Source organism: Aythya marila (assembly GCF_965140915.1).
Source record: "Aythya marila genome assembly, chromosome: Z".
Classification (NCBI taxonomy): domain Eukaryota; kingdom Metazoa; phylum Chordata; class Aves; order Anseriformes; family Anatidae; genus Aythya; species Aythya marila.
Genome location: NC_139080.1, coordinates 2,188,231 through 2,204,558, shown reverse-complemented (window position 1 = coordinate 2,204,558; position 16,328 = coordinate 2,188,231). Strand labels below are relative to the sequence as shown.

The 16,328-nt window shown below is 40.6% G+C and overlaps 1 protein-coding gene across 3 annotated transcripts in view; it reads right to left on the bottom strand.

Moving 5' to 3' along the window:
• DYM (dymeclin) overlaps positions 1–15,007 on the bottom strand; it is a 157,076-nt gene extending 142,069 nt beyond the window's left edge. The window contains exons 1-7 of one of the 3 annotated variants that reach the window (XM_082782842.1): positions 14,804–15,007; positions 12,315–12,387; positions 10,914–10,952; positions 10,084–10,261; positions 3,238–3,290; positions 2,561–2,654; positions 1,628–1,761 (exon numbers count right to left, since the gene is read on the bottom strand). In XM_082782842.1, coding sequence (XP_082638968.1) covers positions 1,628–1,761; positions 2,561–2,654; positions 3,238–3,290; positions 10,084–10,223 — 421 coding nt within the window. In that variant the 5' untranslated portion in view covers positions 10,224–10,261; positions 10,914–10,952; positions 12,315–12,387; positions 14,804–15,007. Of the gene's footprint in view, positions 1–1,627; positions 1,762–2,560; positions 2,655–3,237; positions 3,291–10,083; positions 10,262–10,913; positions 10,953–12,314; positions 12,388–12,501; positions 12,518–14,803 lie in introns of those variants that run through there. The other 2 variants (XM_082782841.1, XM_082782843.1) reach the window with 2 other exon arrangements.
• Between the last annotated feature and the right edge of the window lie 1,321 nt (positions 15,008–16,328).

Below are 16,328 nucleotides of genomic sequence, written 5' to 3'. Positions count from 1 at the left end.
GGATGTCATTTAAAAAATTAAAAAAAAAAAAAATCAATGGTACTACAATTCCCAGGCTAAAAGGAAAATAAAATGATGCTAATAGTTTGAAGAGAAAAAAAAAAGACCACCGCACGGTTTTACGATGAAATTTACCTTTCTCAGAAGGCCGAGACTGAAGAGTGCACCCTAAGTATTAATAAATCTGTATAAACTTCAGAACAAATTCTGTTTTTCTTGTTTTTAAAGAATATATAGTTCAGAAAGCTACACTTAATTACGAAAATAAAAACAAAAATCATTTTATTCCGCTTAATCTAATAAGCCCTAACACAAGAACATTTCATTACACTCCGCAAATGATACTTTTCATATAGTGAATTCATACATTATATATTCATATATTATACAATAATATATGGATATATAATTATTATAGATAATTATATAATATTATAATTCATATAGTGTATATTCATACATTTCATATAGTGAAGGTATTGATATATACACCCCATATATTTTTTTAAAGGATTTCTTTATACATGAAGGATTTATTCACAACAAGAACGGATGGCTACACAAGCATAACATGCTCTGAACCTCAACACCTCAAAAAAGGTCCCGAAAACGGTCCCCAAGTGGAAAGCCGAGGCACAAGAAGCTGGCCTCAGCCCATAGTTGAGCGGGGAAAGCTGATGAGGAACTCATTTCCTGCCTTCAGTCCCCTGCTCTAACAGCAGACCACACACAATTACCTTCCTAATCAGGAACATCCAGCTCCCATTCAGCTCAAAGATGATTGCCAAGTACGCCTGCCATCAATATGCACGAAATTATCACTAATAAATGTCACAGAGAATTACAGTCAAGTGCTAACAAAGATCCTATAAACACGGAGCTACCCCAGTGATAACAGCCACTTGTCATCCTATGCTCTTAGGAACTCCCAGAGCAAAGAATAAAGATTGCTGAGGTTCGAGCTAACGAAACATCGCAGCTTTTGCAGCTCTTTTACTGTCCTACACCACACCACTAAAGCAAGAAGTGAGCTTTTTTTTATTTAATTTCTTTTGTTTGTTTAACCAGCTGGTAGCAGGGAAATTGTTTAAATAATACAGCCATTCCCCCAAACCATCTCCTTTTTTTATGCAGAACATTTTTTTTTCCTAGAGAAGCACTTTTTCTTTTTAATCATTCTGCTTAAATTCACTTTTCCTGTACTTTTGGAAGAACTATTGCCCATCAGCGACATTTTAGCTTTTTTCTTCGCGAAGGATCACTTCCAATCAAAGAGCTGTTACAAACCCAATCACTACTGCTTATAAATAGTATGACCAATAATAAGTCTACAATTCTAAATCTACAATGCCTGTTTTGAACAACTATTTAAAAAAAAAGCCAAATGATGCCTGGAAATATTTCTGTTAAACACCGAACTACTTCAGACTCCAAAGAAAGAAGCCAGTTTTAACACTGTCTATATACTTTCAATCTCGCAGGTTGTCCTGAGTAGTGAAAGGTGGTGTACGATGTAGCAATATTATTACTTCTGGTTTTCAAACAAAGTTTTGGATTCTTACTACAACATCAGAACTCATTACTTTCTTGTGGAATATTTGTTTTATTCGCGATGCCATAGACATACCGTATGAGCCCGGTGTTTTGTCCTCGTAAGTAAAATGAAGTTGCAGTTCCTCTTCTGACATTCTACTGATGAACACTTTCAGCAAGCAGCAGATGATAAATAAGGCATTGTGAGCCTGCCAGATAAAGAGGTGACTAGAAAGGAAGCAGAAACAAATGGGAATCAGGAACATGCGAAGTGCCAGCATGCATCAAAACTCACACGATACATGACAGAGTAACAAAGGGGATTCCTAGAGCAGAAGACAATAAAAAGAACATTTTTGAAATGTGTCTTTATACAAAAGTGGTTTGTGTGTGTTTTTTTTTTTGTTTTGTTTTGTTTTTTAATGCTCAAACCCAATCCAATTGGAAAGTATTCCCGAGAAACTTGATTAATCAAGATTTAGGTAGACAGGTGATTTTTAAAATCTCTCTAAATCAAGCACTTAAGAATTAAATTGACATTTGCTTTGAATAATACACACTCTTAACCCTTACACCTATCATATAGGAAGGAAATCTCATGCATCAACAGGCTAGTCAATTCTCTTAAATTTGATTTGTGTTCCAAGGGGTTGGAGTTCTGAACTATCCACCTGGTAACAGAGAATGTGTGCTGCATGTTTACTACTCTGGGGTCCACCCAGAGAAAATTATGACAAAAACCCCTCAGGACTTCACAATAGGGAAGGCAGAAGTTAGCCTGAAGTCACATCTCTTCTGTACACAATTATGGCTATGCACCACACGGAACACAAACATCTATTTTTTCCCCCAACAATTATACTTCATGATCTATCCTTGATAAAGTATGAAACACTTTTATTTATTTCAAACAATGTCTTAACTTTCAGTCTGTAAACATGTTAACTAGCTAGAGCAAAGCAGCTAGCAAAAAAAAAGGAAGGTAAACAACGTGAAATGGCACACAGCTTTTTTTCTGGGTACTTACTTCTGACATTCTGCCGATATTTTTAATTCTTTGGTTCTAGAAAGAAAGACTTTTATCAATGACCCGAGGTTTCCCGTTCGAGGATTCTTCTCAACTAGGTAAGGAATTGAATAGACATGATAATTAGGTACCTTTAGTAAGTTGAGACATTTTAGTTCAGAGTGAAAACAAACTTTAATGCCTTAAATATTTCCACATCAAATGCAGCATGTTTTCCCATGCAGCTGTTATTTTACTTCTAAGATTCCCCAGTACATGCCCTGCTACTCCAAGATCGTTCTTTTTGCACTTTTCAGCCTCAATTTAAAATATTCCAAATGTGAAGCCCCATACCACTTCCTTACCAAGGCTTGCATACAGCACAGCAGTTTCCTATCGGGGAAACTGTGCAGGTTTTTCACAACTAGCTTTTACTTTCTTTGAACATCGTTGATGTTATTTGTATTATCCCTTCCCTTTCATCCCCTGATTAGCTTGGAGGACAGAGGGAAAGAGAGAGAGAGTAGGGATGGAGTTATTTCGTTGTTTTAGTCATTTTAAGTTCTAGAAAAAACAGTTAACAGACTAAGTTTCTAAAAATTTGGGATATATAAAAAAAGATATGGATATACGCATCGTGTTTCTTAAATTTACTGACCAACCACGTGGCAAAAAGATAAGATATCACAATTTCTCACCTAAAGACTTGCAGACTGAGATAGTGGCTTCTTCCAAGAGCTTTAATTCCGCACTAAGGGGAAAAAAAAAAAAGAGTGGTTATATTAATAATTGGAGTTCCCCCACTTAAACTGCAAATTCTTTACAAAATAGTTATGCATTGCTATGGAGCACTTCGTTTTAGCCATCCTTTAGCTGATTTACACAGGTATCAAGCAGTACAATGTGAAGCACATCTTGCAGCTGCAGAAGCAGAGAAGCTATTAAAAGAGGAAATTAATATTTGCAAGTGAATTGTCCATCAGTGAGATGATGTCACTCCATCGCTTGTTTCTATTCCCACCTTTCTGGCTTTGATGTTGCCATGCTTGGTTTGATGCTACTGAAAACGGGCAGAGAACTGCAGCCTGCAGAAGAAATTGTTTTAAGTTAAAGTTTAAAAGTTAGCTTGTGAAGTAACATTTTATTAAAAAGCGTAAATTCAGAATCCTCACCCTGACATTCAACCTCATGCCAAGGACCCCTCTGTCAGCCAATGTTATTACTTTACTGCAAGAATCACGTCGGATATACCAAATTTTTCATAAATTCACTAAATCGCCTGCTGGTACGCCTCAATGGAAAAACATCAGCTGAAAAGAGCAATAAAACACCAACACAGAACCTGCCAACAGCCACTGAAACTGAACACCAGCTGTGTCAAACACGTAGAAATATTTATATACTTCTATCTTTACAAACCTACCAGTATGAAGTAATCAATCCTCAAGGATGAAACACTTCTCTGGATCTCCTATGCCACTTCGCTTAAGAAATTAACTCGGTTTCCAAACTCACATTTCAAAACAGCTGAGAAAACCAACATGCTTTTCTGAAACGATGAAACGCGTGCAGTGATGGATTTCATCAGAAAATTATTACACGAGGCTCGGTAGATGAATAAACTTTGGATGTTCAACCAATGCCTCAAGAAAAGCAGCTACCAGAGAGGTAAAACTGAATCTGGTAGGTAAACAGTGAGATGTCAGAATGAAATCATCTTTCAGGGGGGAAAAAGTTCTCGTGCACTTCGAAGTGCATCTTACCTACCCCTGTTACAAACTGTTCTTCTTCATTCTGTACACTACTTCCAAGCCTCCAACAGAATATTTCACTTTTTCCAGTAAAAGAAGGTGTTAAAAAGAATAAATCCCTAAAAAAAAAATAGTCAGGGGTAGACATTTGTTCTCCAGGAGTTCTTGGGCTGACTCTCCCCTCCTATTCATCCTCAATTCAAAGAGGCCATGATAAAATTTAGGGGGTTTAATTCAACTCAACATTGTGGCCTCCACACAAGCATTTTTCTCATATAAAAACATCGCAAAAAAATTAATATTGCCATTATCAGATTGCCAAAGTTGCTGTTGCTTCCTAAGCATCAATTTAATTTCTGATGAGTAACCTGTGCCCAGAAACAAGGACTAGAAGAGGTAAAGAAATGGGTAGGAACAGGAACTGAAAGAAGTATTTCTAAGCTTTTCAATAGGAAATACTTCAAGAAAGAAACAAATTCATTTTTTAAAAGTTTAAGATTTCTCACAGTGCTGTTTGCTAGGTCTGGATGAAAAGGATTTTTCTGTTTTGACTTCTGCTTTGTCCAGCTGGCCACTTGTCATCAGGACGTATTCCCTCCCTAGTGCTGAAAAGCCAGATGAACATTATATTGGATACCAACCTGCTACAGGCTTCTTAGGTCCTGAATAATCTTAATCCAACAAAAAACGATCCAACTCCTATTATCCAGAGATGCTAGGGACTTCTGGAATACAGCCTGAGTGATTATTGTAATTGCTTTTTTGATTTAAGCTGTAGACGTAGGCCCTAATCTTTTAATTACATTTCATTTTCCCCTAATTTCTAAGCATTTAGGTTTTAAAAGAAAGCATTCTTCCAAGCGTTGCTTTTTCCCCCCCTCCAAGTTATTCAAAAACACACAACCCTGGAACAAATCGCACAGCTGCCAGGATCAAGAACAGGGGGCAAACCAAGCGAGAAATTCAGAACTTCAGAAGTCAAACAACGGAGCGATTCTTTCTCCTAACAACACCAAAACGAAGTTTAATGCTTATAAACCACCCCTCTCTCCCCTCGTTCACAGAACAAGAGTACAGGCCTGAATCCTGCCATCCTGAACACCAGGCAACATCTGCAAAGCTTCAGTTGGAGCATTAAAGACACCTAGGGAGAGGCAACTACTACGCACAAAACATAATGTCCTTACACCCAACAGAATTAAAACTATTGCTAATTGTTCGGCCTGCAAGGATAAATTCATGGAGAGAGCATACTGGCTGTGGGAAGGGCACAAAAAAAACATACAAGCCCATTTCCAGGTACCTGGGGCAAAGCTTAGCACTAGCTTAGAAGCAGTTTTCGTTAACTCCGGCAGGAAAGAAAAGTGAGAGGCCTGGAAAAAGCTGTCTGCATGGTTTTTCGTGTGCTGTGAACACAGAAGATAACGTTATATTAACATTTAGGTGGAAAATGCCAGAGCTAAGATTCCTAAGATGGCACAAAAGAAATGCTTCAGAAATTAAGCTTCTGAGGCACGGTATTCTCTAGGACACAATTATAGAGGAGACTGATTTGGGCTGGAAGAGTAGAACATCGCCTGGTCTATGAGAACAATTAGCACACGCCCAACGAGCTTCTGTTAAGAAAACTTTCTAGCAATAAACGAGCAAGCTAAGTGAACTCTTGCTCTGCTTCATGTTACCACTGAGGATTACTGTCCAGGCACCCCACCTGCAGCCCCTCAGGGACGCTGGTTTAGTGATGGGACCCAGCAGGTCAGGTTAATGGCTGAATTTAAAGATCTTGAAGGTTTTTTGCAAACTAAATGATTCATATAAATGCCATCTGGGGATTGGATGCACTTACCCCTGGACAAAGGGGAAGAGAAACAAGCACAATAATTGCCCTTTTGTATTTCAGAAGAGTGTAGTGAAAATATGAAAGAAAAATTATGAGTTACCATTATGTTTAGGTAGCAATTATGGACCAAGTAAAACAATATTGAAAGGGTATTTAAACAGCATGCGTTCTCCTCTGTCCTGCTAAAATCACTCTTCTTTTGTTTAATCACCAATCTCACGTCAAGTTTTCTATTTTGTTGGTACTTCTGCTTACTTAGAAAACAAGAAGTTCATCAGCAGGTTGTTGTTTTTGTAAAGGTGGGGAAGAAAGGTAAATTAGGCAGCCTACTGCTCAAAAAAAAGAAAAATCAGTTTTTATTGATAACGTATTTATATTTCTGGCTCCATCCTACCAGAAAGTCAGATTCTGTGACAGCTGTTCTGGCATATATTGTAAAAAACACATTAACTCCAAAAGAGAAGGAGAAAAAAAATAAGAAATAATTAGTGGAGTTAATTTAGAGTGCTTGAATTTGTTTCAGTTGCCTGACTTGATATTTACCAACACTCAGTCCCCACAAACTTGAGCAAAACTGCAACTAATAAAAGAGAGTGAAAGTTACTTCCCAGCACTTATCTTTGAAGAATATGGTTTTTTCTGCTTTCATTTTAAAAGCATCACGATGCAAGAGGCTTTTAAGCAGCAGAAAATGATGTTCTGTTTTAGAACATCTCAGCTTTGCCAGTCGAAGTGCTCTGCGCACAAACTGTAATTATAAACACACCTAGACAGACAGTGACACCTACCAGATCCGAATTGGAGCTGTCAGCCAACCCCTCTGAAAAAGGAAGAAAAAAAAAAAAGCAGGGGGCAGATTTCCTGACAGTTTTCTCTTTGCCATTGAATACCAAAAAAAAAAAAAAAAAAAAAAAAAACCAGAAAAATCAGCCCATTCAGTAAATTCATACTGTGGGAATGCTGACTTTAATGGAGTATTCAGAGGAAAGACGTCAAAGAATAAAAAGCTGCACATAATTGATGGCACCGATTTCAAAACATGCCATATTAAGGCAACATAAGAAGTCGCTCGTTTTTATGTCTTCCCATTAAAGGCTCATGCACACTATTCTGTAAGCAGCCACTCATTTAAAAACTCCAGGGAAGGAAAAAAGCAGGACAGTAAATATTAAGCACATGATTTTCAGCAAGCTCTGCCTTAGTTCACTCCGTTTTAAGTTTTCCATCATCAAAGTGTTGTAACTCACAACACCGCTAAGGAGGAGGTTGAATTTTACAGAATTACAGGATTTTTTGCAGCAGGTATTTTACCTGCTCAGTAATCGTGACAAATTCCTGATTCAACTCACGGAAGATCCTTCTAAATACTGGAAGGGGCAGTGCAGGGGCAGGACCCATGTAAATGCTGAAGGGCTACTGCGTGGGTAAGAGTTATCTTGCATCAGGATTGCCAACACAGCAACTTTGGAGTCACCAGCACCAGTATTTGGCAAACTGCACCTGCAAACCACCTTGCATTCATCAGAAAAACAGATCCAGAAGTTAACTGAGCCAAAAAAATAATCCCAGTGAAGATATTGTGTGTGTAAACCTCTTTTTTTTATATGTTTTTCTCAAGCACACTCATTTACTAAGCCATCAGGTAGGGGTGAGGAGAGAAAGCAAAAGAAAGAAGCAGGAAAATGAAAAATAATGGATGAATGGAGGAAGAAATCAACTAAACTGAAAAGGAAAAAAGGCAAAATCATCAACTGTAGATCAACTCTCAAGCCCAGGTCTTGAGCTTCTGAGTCTGGGGATTAAACAAATAATGAAAAAGATCCAATTGAGGATTTCAGCCCAGATTTTCCTTTAGCTGCTGCGATCAGCAGGTACTCGGACTCATTTGGAACAGAGAAGAAGGAAAAATGCCTAAGAGATTCCAAACATTCTCCTTCAAGTGTTGGTAGATTGGTGGCTAAGGCATTGTGTCACCTACCATAAACACACTAATTTTGCTACAGACTAATGGGAAAATAGAATGGGAAGAGCAGAAAATTTCAAATTCTGTCTTGACAGGTGAAAATTGGCTCCTCTCCCCAACAGTCCAAAACTAGCACCTTGCTCCTGTCAAAAGTATGACCTACACTCCATCCTCATTAAAACAAAACAGGGTTCACTTGATCTTCCACGAGCTTTCAATCTCTAAAATGAACACTGACCTCTATCGTTCTGTCCCTGCAGGCAAGGTTATCCGATTTAGACAACGGTTGAGGGTGCTGTGCAGCCAACGTTGTCTGACATCATTTGTCAAACGGTTCTCGCAGGTAGGTGCAACTTCATGGGAAATGTCAGCTTCCTTCCAATTAAGCTGGACAAAAGATGTCTCTAAAAATACATCTCTTCCAGCTGCCAGGCAAGAGCACCATCTGGTGTTCAGCTAATTAAACTTTCAACCTGCTTTTGGATCAAGTTTGTGTGTTTTTGTTTTTGTTTTTTTAATATTTTTTCTTCCTTTTTTAAACACACTCATCTTGCACCAGATATGACACCACGAAATAGGCACAAAAAAAAATTATAAAATCAAGCTACGAAAGACTTTTTTACCTCGGTAGGAAGTTCTTTACTTCTTTACTTCCCCCTAAAAGCCCCAATGCAGCAATACATGACCTCTTAGAATACAGTCCAGCTTGTCACAGGTGGGCTCTAAACAATTCTTGCTTCCTCAGAGAAGAGACAGCAATGTTCCCTCACCCACTGCCAAATACGTACTGTCCTTTACAAGCTTGACAACACTTTGAGGTTTTCTTGCTAATTTCTGGCTATTCTCATCATGCAGAAGCCAAAATCCTTCCCTCTCCGCTATCATTACAAAAATAGAGGTTAGTAAATGCCACTCGGTTGCTTACCTTGACCATTTTCCCTGAAGTCATAAAACACGTGAACTACCTCACTAGAAATTTTATTTCATCCTTTACTCAATCACTCATTTATACGAAATACTCAAGAGCTCAGCGTAGTCAAATTCTGCACCAGTTTTACCCCCTTCTTTAAAAAAAATCTTTGATTTTCATTCACATTGACAGAATCTCTGATTTAAGAAATAATTGAAAGATGTGAATAACATCGGCCAGAACAGTTCTCAAATATATTTTCAATTGATTAAAGATGATAACTGCTCCATAGTTCAGCAGTAACACATACTGGTCTATTTACACCTGTTATAAGTGTGTTTAGACATTTAAGAACCTTTATTCAAAAGCTAAGCACTTCACAAGGGAATACTGCTAATAATAAAGGGTTTAAATACGACGTTTGCCTGACAGAGAAGTATCAGGTCACTCTGTAAATTGTAAAAAGAGATTAAGAATTCCAGATTGTTCGTGTAAAACTGATAATCCTTATGCAGGGCAATGGACTTGGGTTAAAATGAGTCTGAACACACATATTTCTGGACACGTGCTACGGAGAGCACGTTCCGTTTATTGCCACATCATTTGCTAGAGTGCCAAACTGCCAAACTTCCTTTAAATTGTAAAAGAGGAGGAAAAAAAAAAGACAGGGACTAAGGAACTCAACTGCTAACCTACAATTAAGCCACAGGGGATGTACAATTCACTGTAAGTTCAGAGGAAACATCATGCATTGGATTCTTCTGGCGTTGCAGAAACACCAGAGGTTTGCTCAGCTTAGAAAAAGCCACCCCAAAACAAACAAAAAAATCCTCCCTAACACTACAGAGTGCACTTTTGATTTATTTTTTTTTTCCTGTCTATCAGGGGGGAATAAATAGCAAATATAGCTATGAGGACAAAAGGAACTCACAAAAACAAAACAAAAAAGTGTTTTATACAGACATTTATTCTCTTGCTACCTAAAATAGGAACATATATAAAAAATACTCATTTGTTTTCAGACTTCTCACTTTTATAAATATATTACAAGGTTTAGTTCTTCCACAAGCACCATCTTACCTGTTTGTTGGAGTGGTAAAGCTAAAAGACAGCAGCTGATTCCAGAAGGGGTCATTCTCGGAGATGGGTTCTGCTCCTGACAACTTCTTCAGGTATTCGTTTTCTGGAAGCTCGCTGATGCTGCTGCTATTCGCTCCCATCTTCTTTATTTGGCAGATCACCTTCTAAATCTTCATTTCTTAAAAAAGAAAAGAAATATTTGCAACCTTTGGTACAAATAAGGGATATCCAGATCTTAAACCAGCAATCCGTAAGGCTTTGGTTCACTGCCTTAAAGAGTTACTGAAAAGTAGAAAACAGAGGCACGTAGGAAGGCGTTAGAAGTATTTTCTCATGCTGAACTTGCACAAGGAGTAAGGACAGGAACAGATACAGTAGAAGATGCTTCCCAGAAGCAACTCCTGGTCTCAACGAAGATGCAGGATCAATTATCACTCTAGCAGTAATCTGCTGAGACTCATCATCTACGCAGAAGCAGCTAATTCCAGACAAGACAACTCTCGCAGCAGTTAGTTTAATAAAGAACAGTAAAAAAAAATAAGGAAAACTGAAAAGAAATGAATAGTTGCAACCAAAATCTGCAATGTTTGCAGCCATCGTGGAGGCTACTTGAAGAACTTGTATTAGAGATGTAGCGTGAGCACACAGTACCCAAATATTTCAGGAGCAGGATGCCAGTACAGTCAGGATTGAATAAGGGAGGCTATTAAGAAATAAAGAGGTCTCCTTCAAAAGGCTCCCTTTAAGCCTGACCAAAAGGGAGAGAGGTACAATAACCTCATTACCTGACAGAGGTAATTTTGCAAAAAAAAAAGTTCTCAAGACACTACCTGGAGCACCTGCAGAAGCCCTTTGGTCATGGGGATCACCTGCAGGAAGAAAAATTTAAGTGGTCTAGTGTAAGATCCTGCCAGGGAATTCTGCAGAGAAGCACTGGGGGATTCTAAGATGGCACGAGCTTAAAAAGATGTCCAAAACTCTAGATGTTTACTCCTAGAACAGAACAAACGCATCTTACCTGAAAAGAAATTTTGCCACTTCAAGTTAAAAAAAAAAAAAAAAAAACACAAACAAAACCACAAGACTCAGTGTGTACTGCCTTTGAAATAAAGCCAATAAAAAGCTAGAGAATAAAGCAGAAGAGAGACAAAATCGCATAATAAGAGGATACTGGATCATCATTTAAAGGTAGAAGAATTGAGGTTCAGGTGGCAACGAGTTCTAAACTAGTTCTTGTTAAAAAAAAAGGTATATTTCTCTTGAAAAGTGATTCATCTGCTCGCTCAAAAAATATAGAAACAATTTATTAGCAAGTCATTTAGCTCAATATGGTATTGTTACCACGACCAGTAACAACTTTTGTTCCTAAACAAGCTGGGAACACCCCCAAAGGATCATAACCTGGTCTGTGTCATGCTGTTGTACATCCAACATCTGTTCAGTGGCGGAACTCGGCTCCACCACGAGAAGCAGATGCTTCAGACCGAACGCAAGAGGTGGCTTTGCGCATCGGGACCCACCCCAATGCCAAACAGATCGGGGTACTCATAAATCTTATGCCTACTGACCTTATACAGGACCTGAATGTTAATTATTAACAGTGGTTACAGGATTATCATTCTCCTTTTTAAGTTAAAAGCAGTTGGGCAAGACACACGACGTCTCTTCACAGCTTGGCGCGTGCCAAATCTTCCTTTGCCCTTCAGCATGCACAAAAATTTGAGCTTCGACACAGCAGCAGCTTCCAAGAACAAATGGAGGAGCAGTACGTGCACTGTTGGGCTTGGGGAAAAGCTTGTCACGCCCTCTCCACCTTCTGTTTGAACAGTTTTAGTAGAGGAATTATAGGCCCAATGTTAAGTCCCCAACTGGTCGCACAACTTTGACATTTTACTAATCCAGCCCGCAAAGCTGGCTTAGAGCAAAGCAGTTCCCCCTTCCCACGCTGCCCTTGAATCTGCAGACAGCCTGAAAAACACTCTGCGTGCACAGATGAAGATACAGCTATCAATATATCTCTATATGGCAAAATATAAACAAATATATATACATTATGAAGTGCTCATTTTAAAATATAAGAATAAGGAACGGTTGTACAGACGACTTTGGGGCAATCTAGCCTCTTGGCTGCGTCTTGAATACAACCTCAGGAAAATAAATGAAGAACTGATACTTTCATGTCTGAAAAACTAAAAAAAAAGTCAATTCTATATAATAAACACTTGGCTTACCTTTACAATTTGTTGCTTTCTCAACTGATCCAAAAGGACATTGTTTTCCTTTCAGCCAAAGTAGCCAGAATCACTGAAAAGACAAGAACACGAGATGTCACACGGCATATTCGAGTACCGAGGAAGCTGACACAACGTCTAATTCCCGTTTGCATCCAAGAACCCAGCATTTCAAACCCCATTTCACCTGTGAAATGTTAAAACGTCCCACAAAATCCTAAGACAGAGCTTCCCAGAAGACTTAGGAACAGTAGGCATTATTTAGCTCCAATATTTGAATTCTACTACCCACGCATCTTCGGATTTTCTCTGCTCCCTCATGTTAGAGGAATATTTATACCTACAGTCAAATCTTTGTGGATTAAACATCACATGCAACGTTTATCTACAAAACACATGAGCAGAGATTGCCCCCATGGATAATAAACAGTCTAAGCCTTGTTTATTCCTCACAGTTGAATATTCACATGCAGGATCTGAGCCTAACGTTTCCAGACGTCCTCCGAAAGCATCAAGGTTAACCTCCGAAATCTGCCAATTCACCCTTCCTGGTTATTTTTTTTTCCATCTTCAGGGCAACCTCGTTTCTCAGCGAACAGCCTGAAAGTTGATCAGTTGAAATATTGTATTGAAATATTTCACTGATGCCATTCGCAGATTGCAATCGACCCATTACCGTGATTTCACCTTCCCTCATCTACCAGGCGCTTACAACCAATGGGGGGGAGATTTTAGGATCTGAACTAGATTTTAGGATTTATACCTGTCCCAGCACCTCGGGACAGGTACATTTTTGGACGCCACCGTTACGAAGTGGAATGCTCAGCTGCAAGAAAAGAAAACCACATCTTAAAGTCTTTACGAGCAATTTATCAGAGTTGTCCACTGCTTGCTTTGCTGGAAAAGCAACCAGCAACTTTTCTGTTTCTCCTACATAATTCCAGCTGTAACTTTTTATTAAATAATTACTTCATCATGCCTGCAAATCCGAGGGTAGAACGACAGCGTCAGGTTTTGTAGCACATCTCTCCACAGAGGGAAGGCACGAGGGCAGTAAGAGATGTTACCTCTGTGAGAAAGCTTCAAGGAGCAACAACTCAAACACTAATCCTGCTCTTCACCTTGGACGGGTATTTCTTTTTGTTTGCCCTCACCAGTGAGGCTCCTGCTGCTTGTGCTAGAGGCATTAGGAGAAAAAAATATAACTTTCAGCAAGACTATCGTGGAAGACAGAGCTTAAAAAAACAAAAAATATAAAGAACAAAGCACGTCCTAGCCTGCAGGGCTGCTCTCCAGCCCCTTGTCCCCCAGTCTGCATGCACGGGCCCAGCTGCAGAACCCAGGAGTTGCTCTCCAATTTCTTCCAGTCGCCCAGTGCTTTAATCAACCAAGATGATCTATTATTTCTTTACGGAAAGGACACGAGGATTGCAGTTGCACACATTTAACACCTTCTCCTTATTTCCCACCAACACAACTAGAACTTGTCCATCAACCACGGCAGCATTTCAGAAATAAAAATTCAGCTACCTTTTAAGCCTCAGAAAGACGCTCAGACACCATTAAAAAGGGCTGCAATTTTTTAATCCTGATCTATCTCACAGGCTACACAATTATTTTGGCATCTGTGCTCTCCCAGAATTGGGCATTACGTGCATTTTTACAACAGCTATCTGCTTGAAATGTTTCCCACAACCAGAAACCTACCTCCAGCACAAAAGGCAGACGTAGTACAGAGAGCCAAATGTGTTTTGCACGCATACGTAATTTTATACTGCCCTACACATCACGATTTATATCCCCTCTTCAGGATCTACTGCGAATGAAGCTGTATAATTACTAGCAGGTTCAATAGGCTTTCCACCCTGGAGAGCCCACATTGAGGAAATGTCATCGCCACCTTTATCCACCCTCTTTGACAGCAGCTCATCAGCCACCGAGCAGGATCTCTGACTCTTGATACCTTCCTCACACAAAAGGAGGAGGATTCTTACATTCACAAGGCTTAACAAACCTGCGAGCCCAACTGTCAGCCATCAGTGCATTAAAACCACCCTGGGATCTTCCTGGCCACCTGATAAAATCACCAAGCCACCTAAGTTCAGCGTTTATTTGCTATATCTCTATTTTTTTTCCTGCCGAACTGATCCCACGAGGTGCTGTGGTGTTAAAACCCCAGAGCAGGACCCGGCCAGGGGCTTCCCCTGAGGCAGCAGCAGGGGTGGAAAAGGGAACAGGGCCTTCCTCAGCACCCTGCGACCCGAGCAGCGACACCACTCACCCCAGCTGGAGCAACCTGGCCGCTTTTTTGCTTGAAAAAGGGGTAAAATCGGGGGTTACATAACACGGTGCCCTACAATCAGGCGACGAGCCCAATAAGCAGGGGTTTCTCCGCTCCCCTGCCTTCAAGAAGCACTGGCTGGAGGAAATAACAGCGCTGTACCCACAGAGCCAGCTCGGACCGCCACCAGGGGAACCCAGCACCTTACCCTCAGCGCCGGCGACGGCAGGAGGCGGATTTGGGTGCCCGGCAGCCCGCTCCGCCCCGCACTCAACACACCCGGGGAGACTCGGGGCTCAGGAAGCCAGCACAGAACGCACCCGGAGACAAAAAAAGCAGCAAAAAATAGCGGCGCCGGGGGGCGAAACCGAGCACACGAAGGGAACGAGCGCGGCCCCCGCCGCCCCCTCAGGGTCCCCTCACGGCCCCTAACGGTCGCGCCCCCCCCCGCGCATGCGCGCACCCACCGCCGCCGCTCCCGGCCTTCCACGTCGCCACCGCCTCCCCAGCGCGCATGCGCGCGGGCCGCCGGTGGGAGGGGGGGAGAGGGGCGCGGCGCGGGGCGCGCTGGGAAATGTAGTTTTCGGCAGGGAGCTGAAGCGGCGGGGCCCGTGGGGTTTTTATACACAATAAAATATAAAGTGGTGCAAAAGCGCTGCCCGCCAGTAATTCCTGCTGCTCCTTGGGTGGAGTTCACCTGGCCGATAAACACACCCAAATAAAAATCCCTCTGCACCACATCCATGGCAGCCTTTGGAGGCTGCTGGCGCCCCGTTTTACCTCACAGAACCTCCTACAAATGTACGTTCAGGCCCTTAGGACGCTGAATAATTAGCAAAATAAAGCTTTTCCAACTTTAGTTTACGTTTTTTGAACATATTTGGAATATAGAGGTGCGCTTCACTGAATGGCGGAGTTTGGGAGGGAGCTCTGCGTTCATCCAGTCCAGCCCCCAAATTAATTTTATTTAAGTCCTCAGCATCCAGGTTCCTCCATGAACCACACGGAAAGCACCACATCACACCTAGACCTCCCCATAGTGGAAAAAAAATTAATGGCTGATTTGAATTTATCATTTTCTTCAGGTATTTTCAAGCAAATGAATTTTCTGATCCATCCCCAACAGGATTTGAATCCGCCTAGACAGCTTTAGCTCTGGAGATCTTAGAGCGAGATCTGCACAAGTGGTTTGGTGCCTCAAGATGCCTAGTTTGCTATTTTCTAAAAGTCTTCAGTGGAAATGAAGCTGTTACCTTGCTTTACTAAGTTCTGGTAGACATCCACCTGCTGCCATAGATCCGTAAATCTTGCTTCTACTGAGTAACATGAAGAACTTTACTCAGTTAATTTTTCTTGGTATTTGTACTCTCATTTCAGAACTTCCTTTTTTTTTCTCTGCTTGCTTTTCTTAAACATAACTTTGTGCAGTACTTTGCAGGTGACCTCCTGCACCCTTGCCCACCTTCGGGATGTAAAAGCAGGCAGTTTGTTTCTTTCACCTGTTTTTCACATTATTTGTGTGCTAAACTATTTACACTCCGATAGGATTATTGACCTATTCCTGGAAGAGAATAAAAACAGATTTGCAACACTGATTTCCTGTCAAGACTTCTAGAGAATGCCTCATTCAGGCCAATTTTATACTGTATTCCTCACCTTTGTTTAACTACAGCTATTGGATGTACTAAAACATGCCAGAAAGCACAAGCGGTGTGATTCTAACAAACAAGACG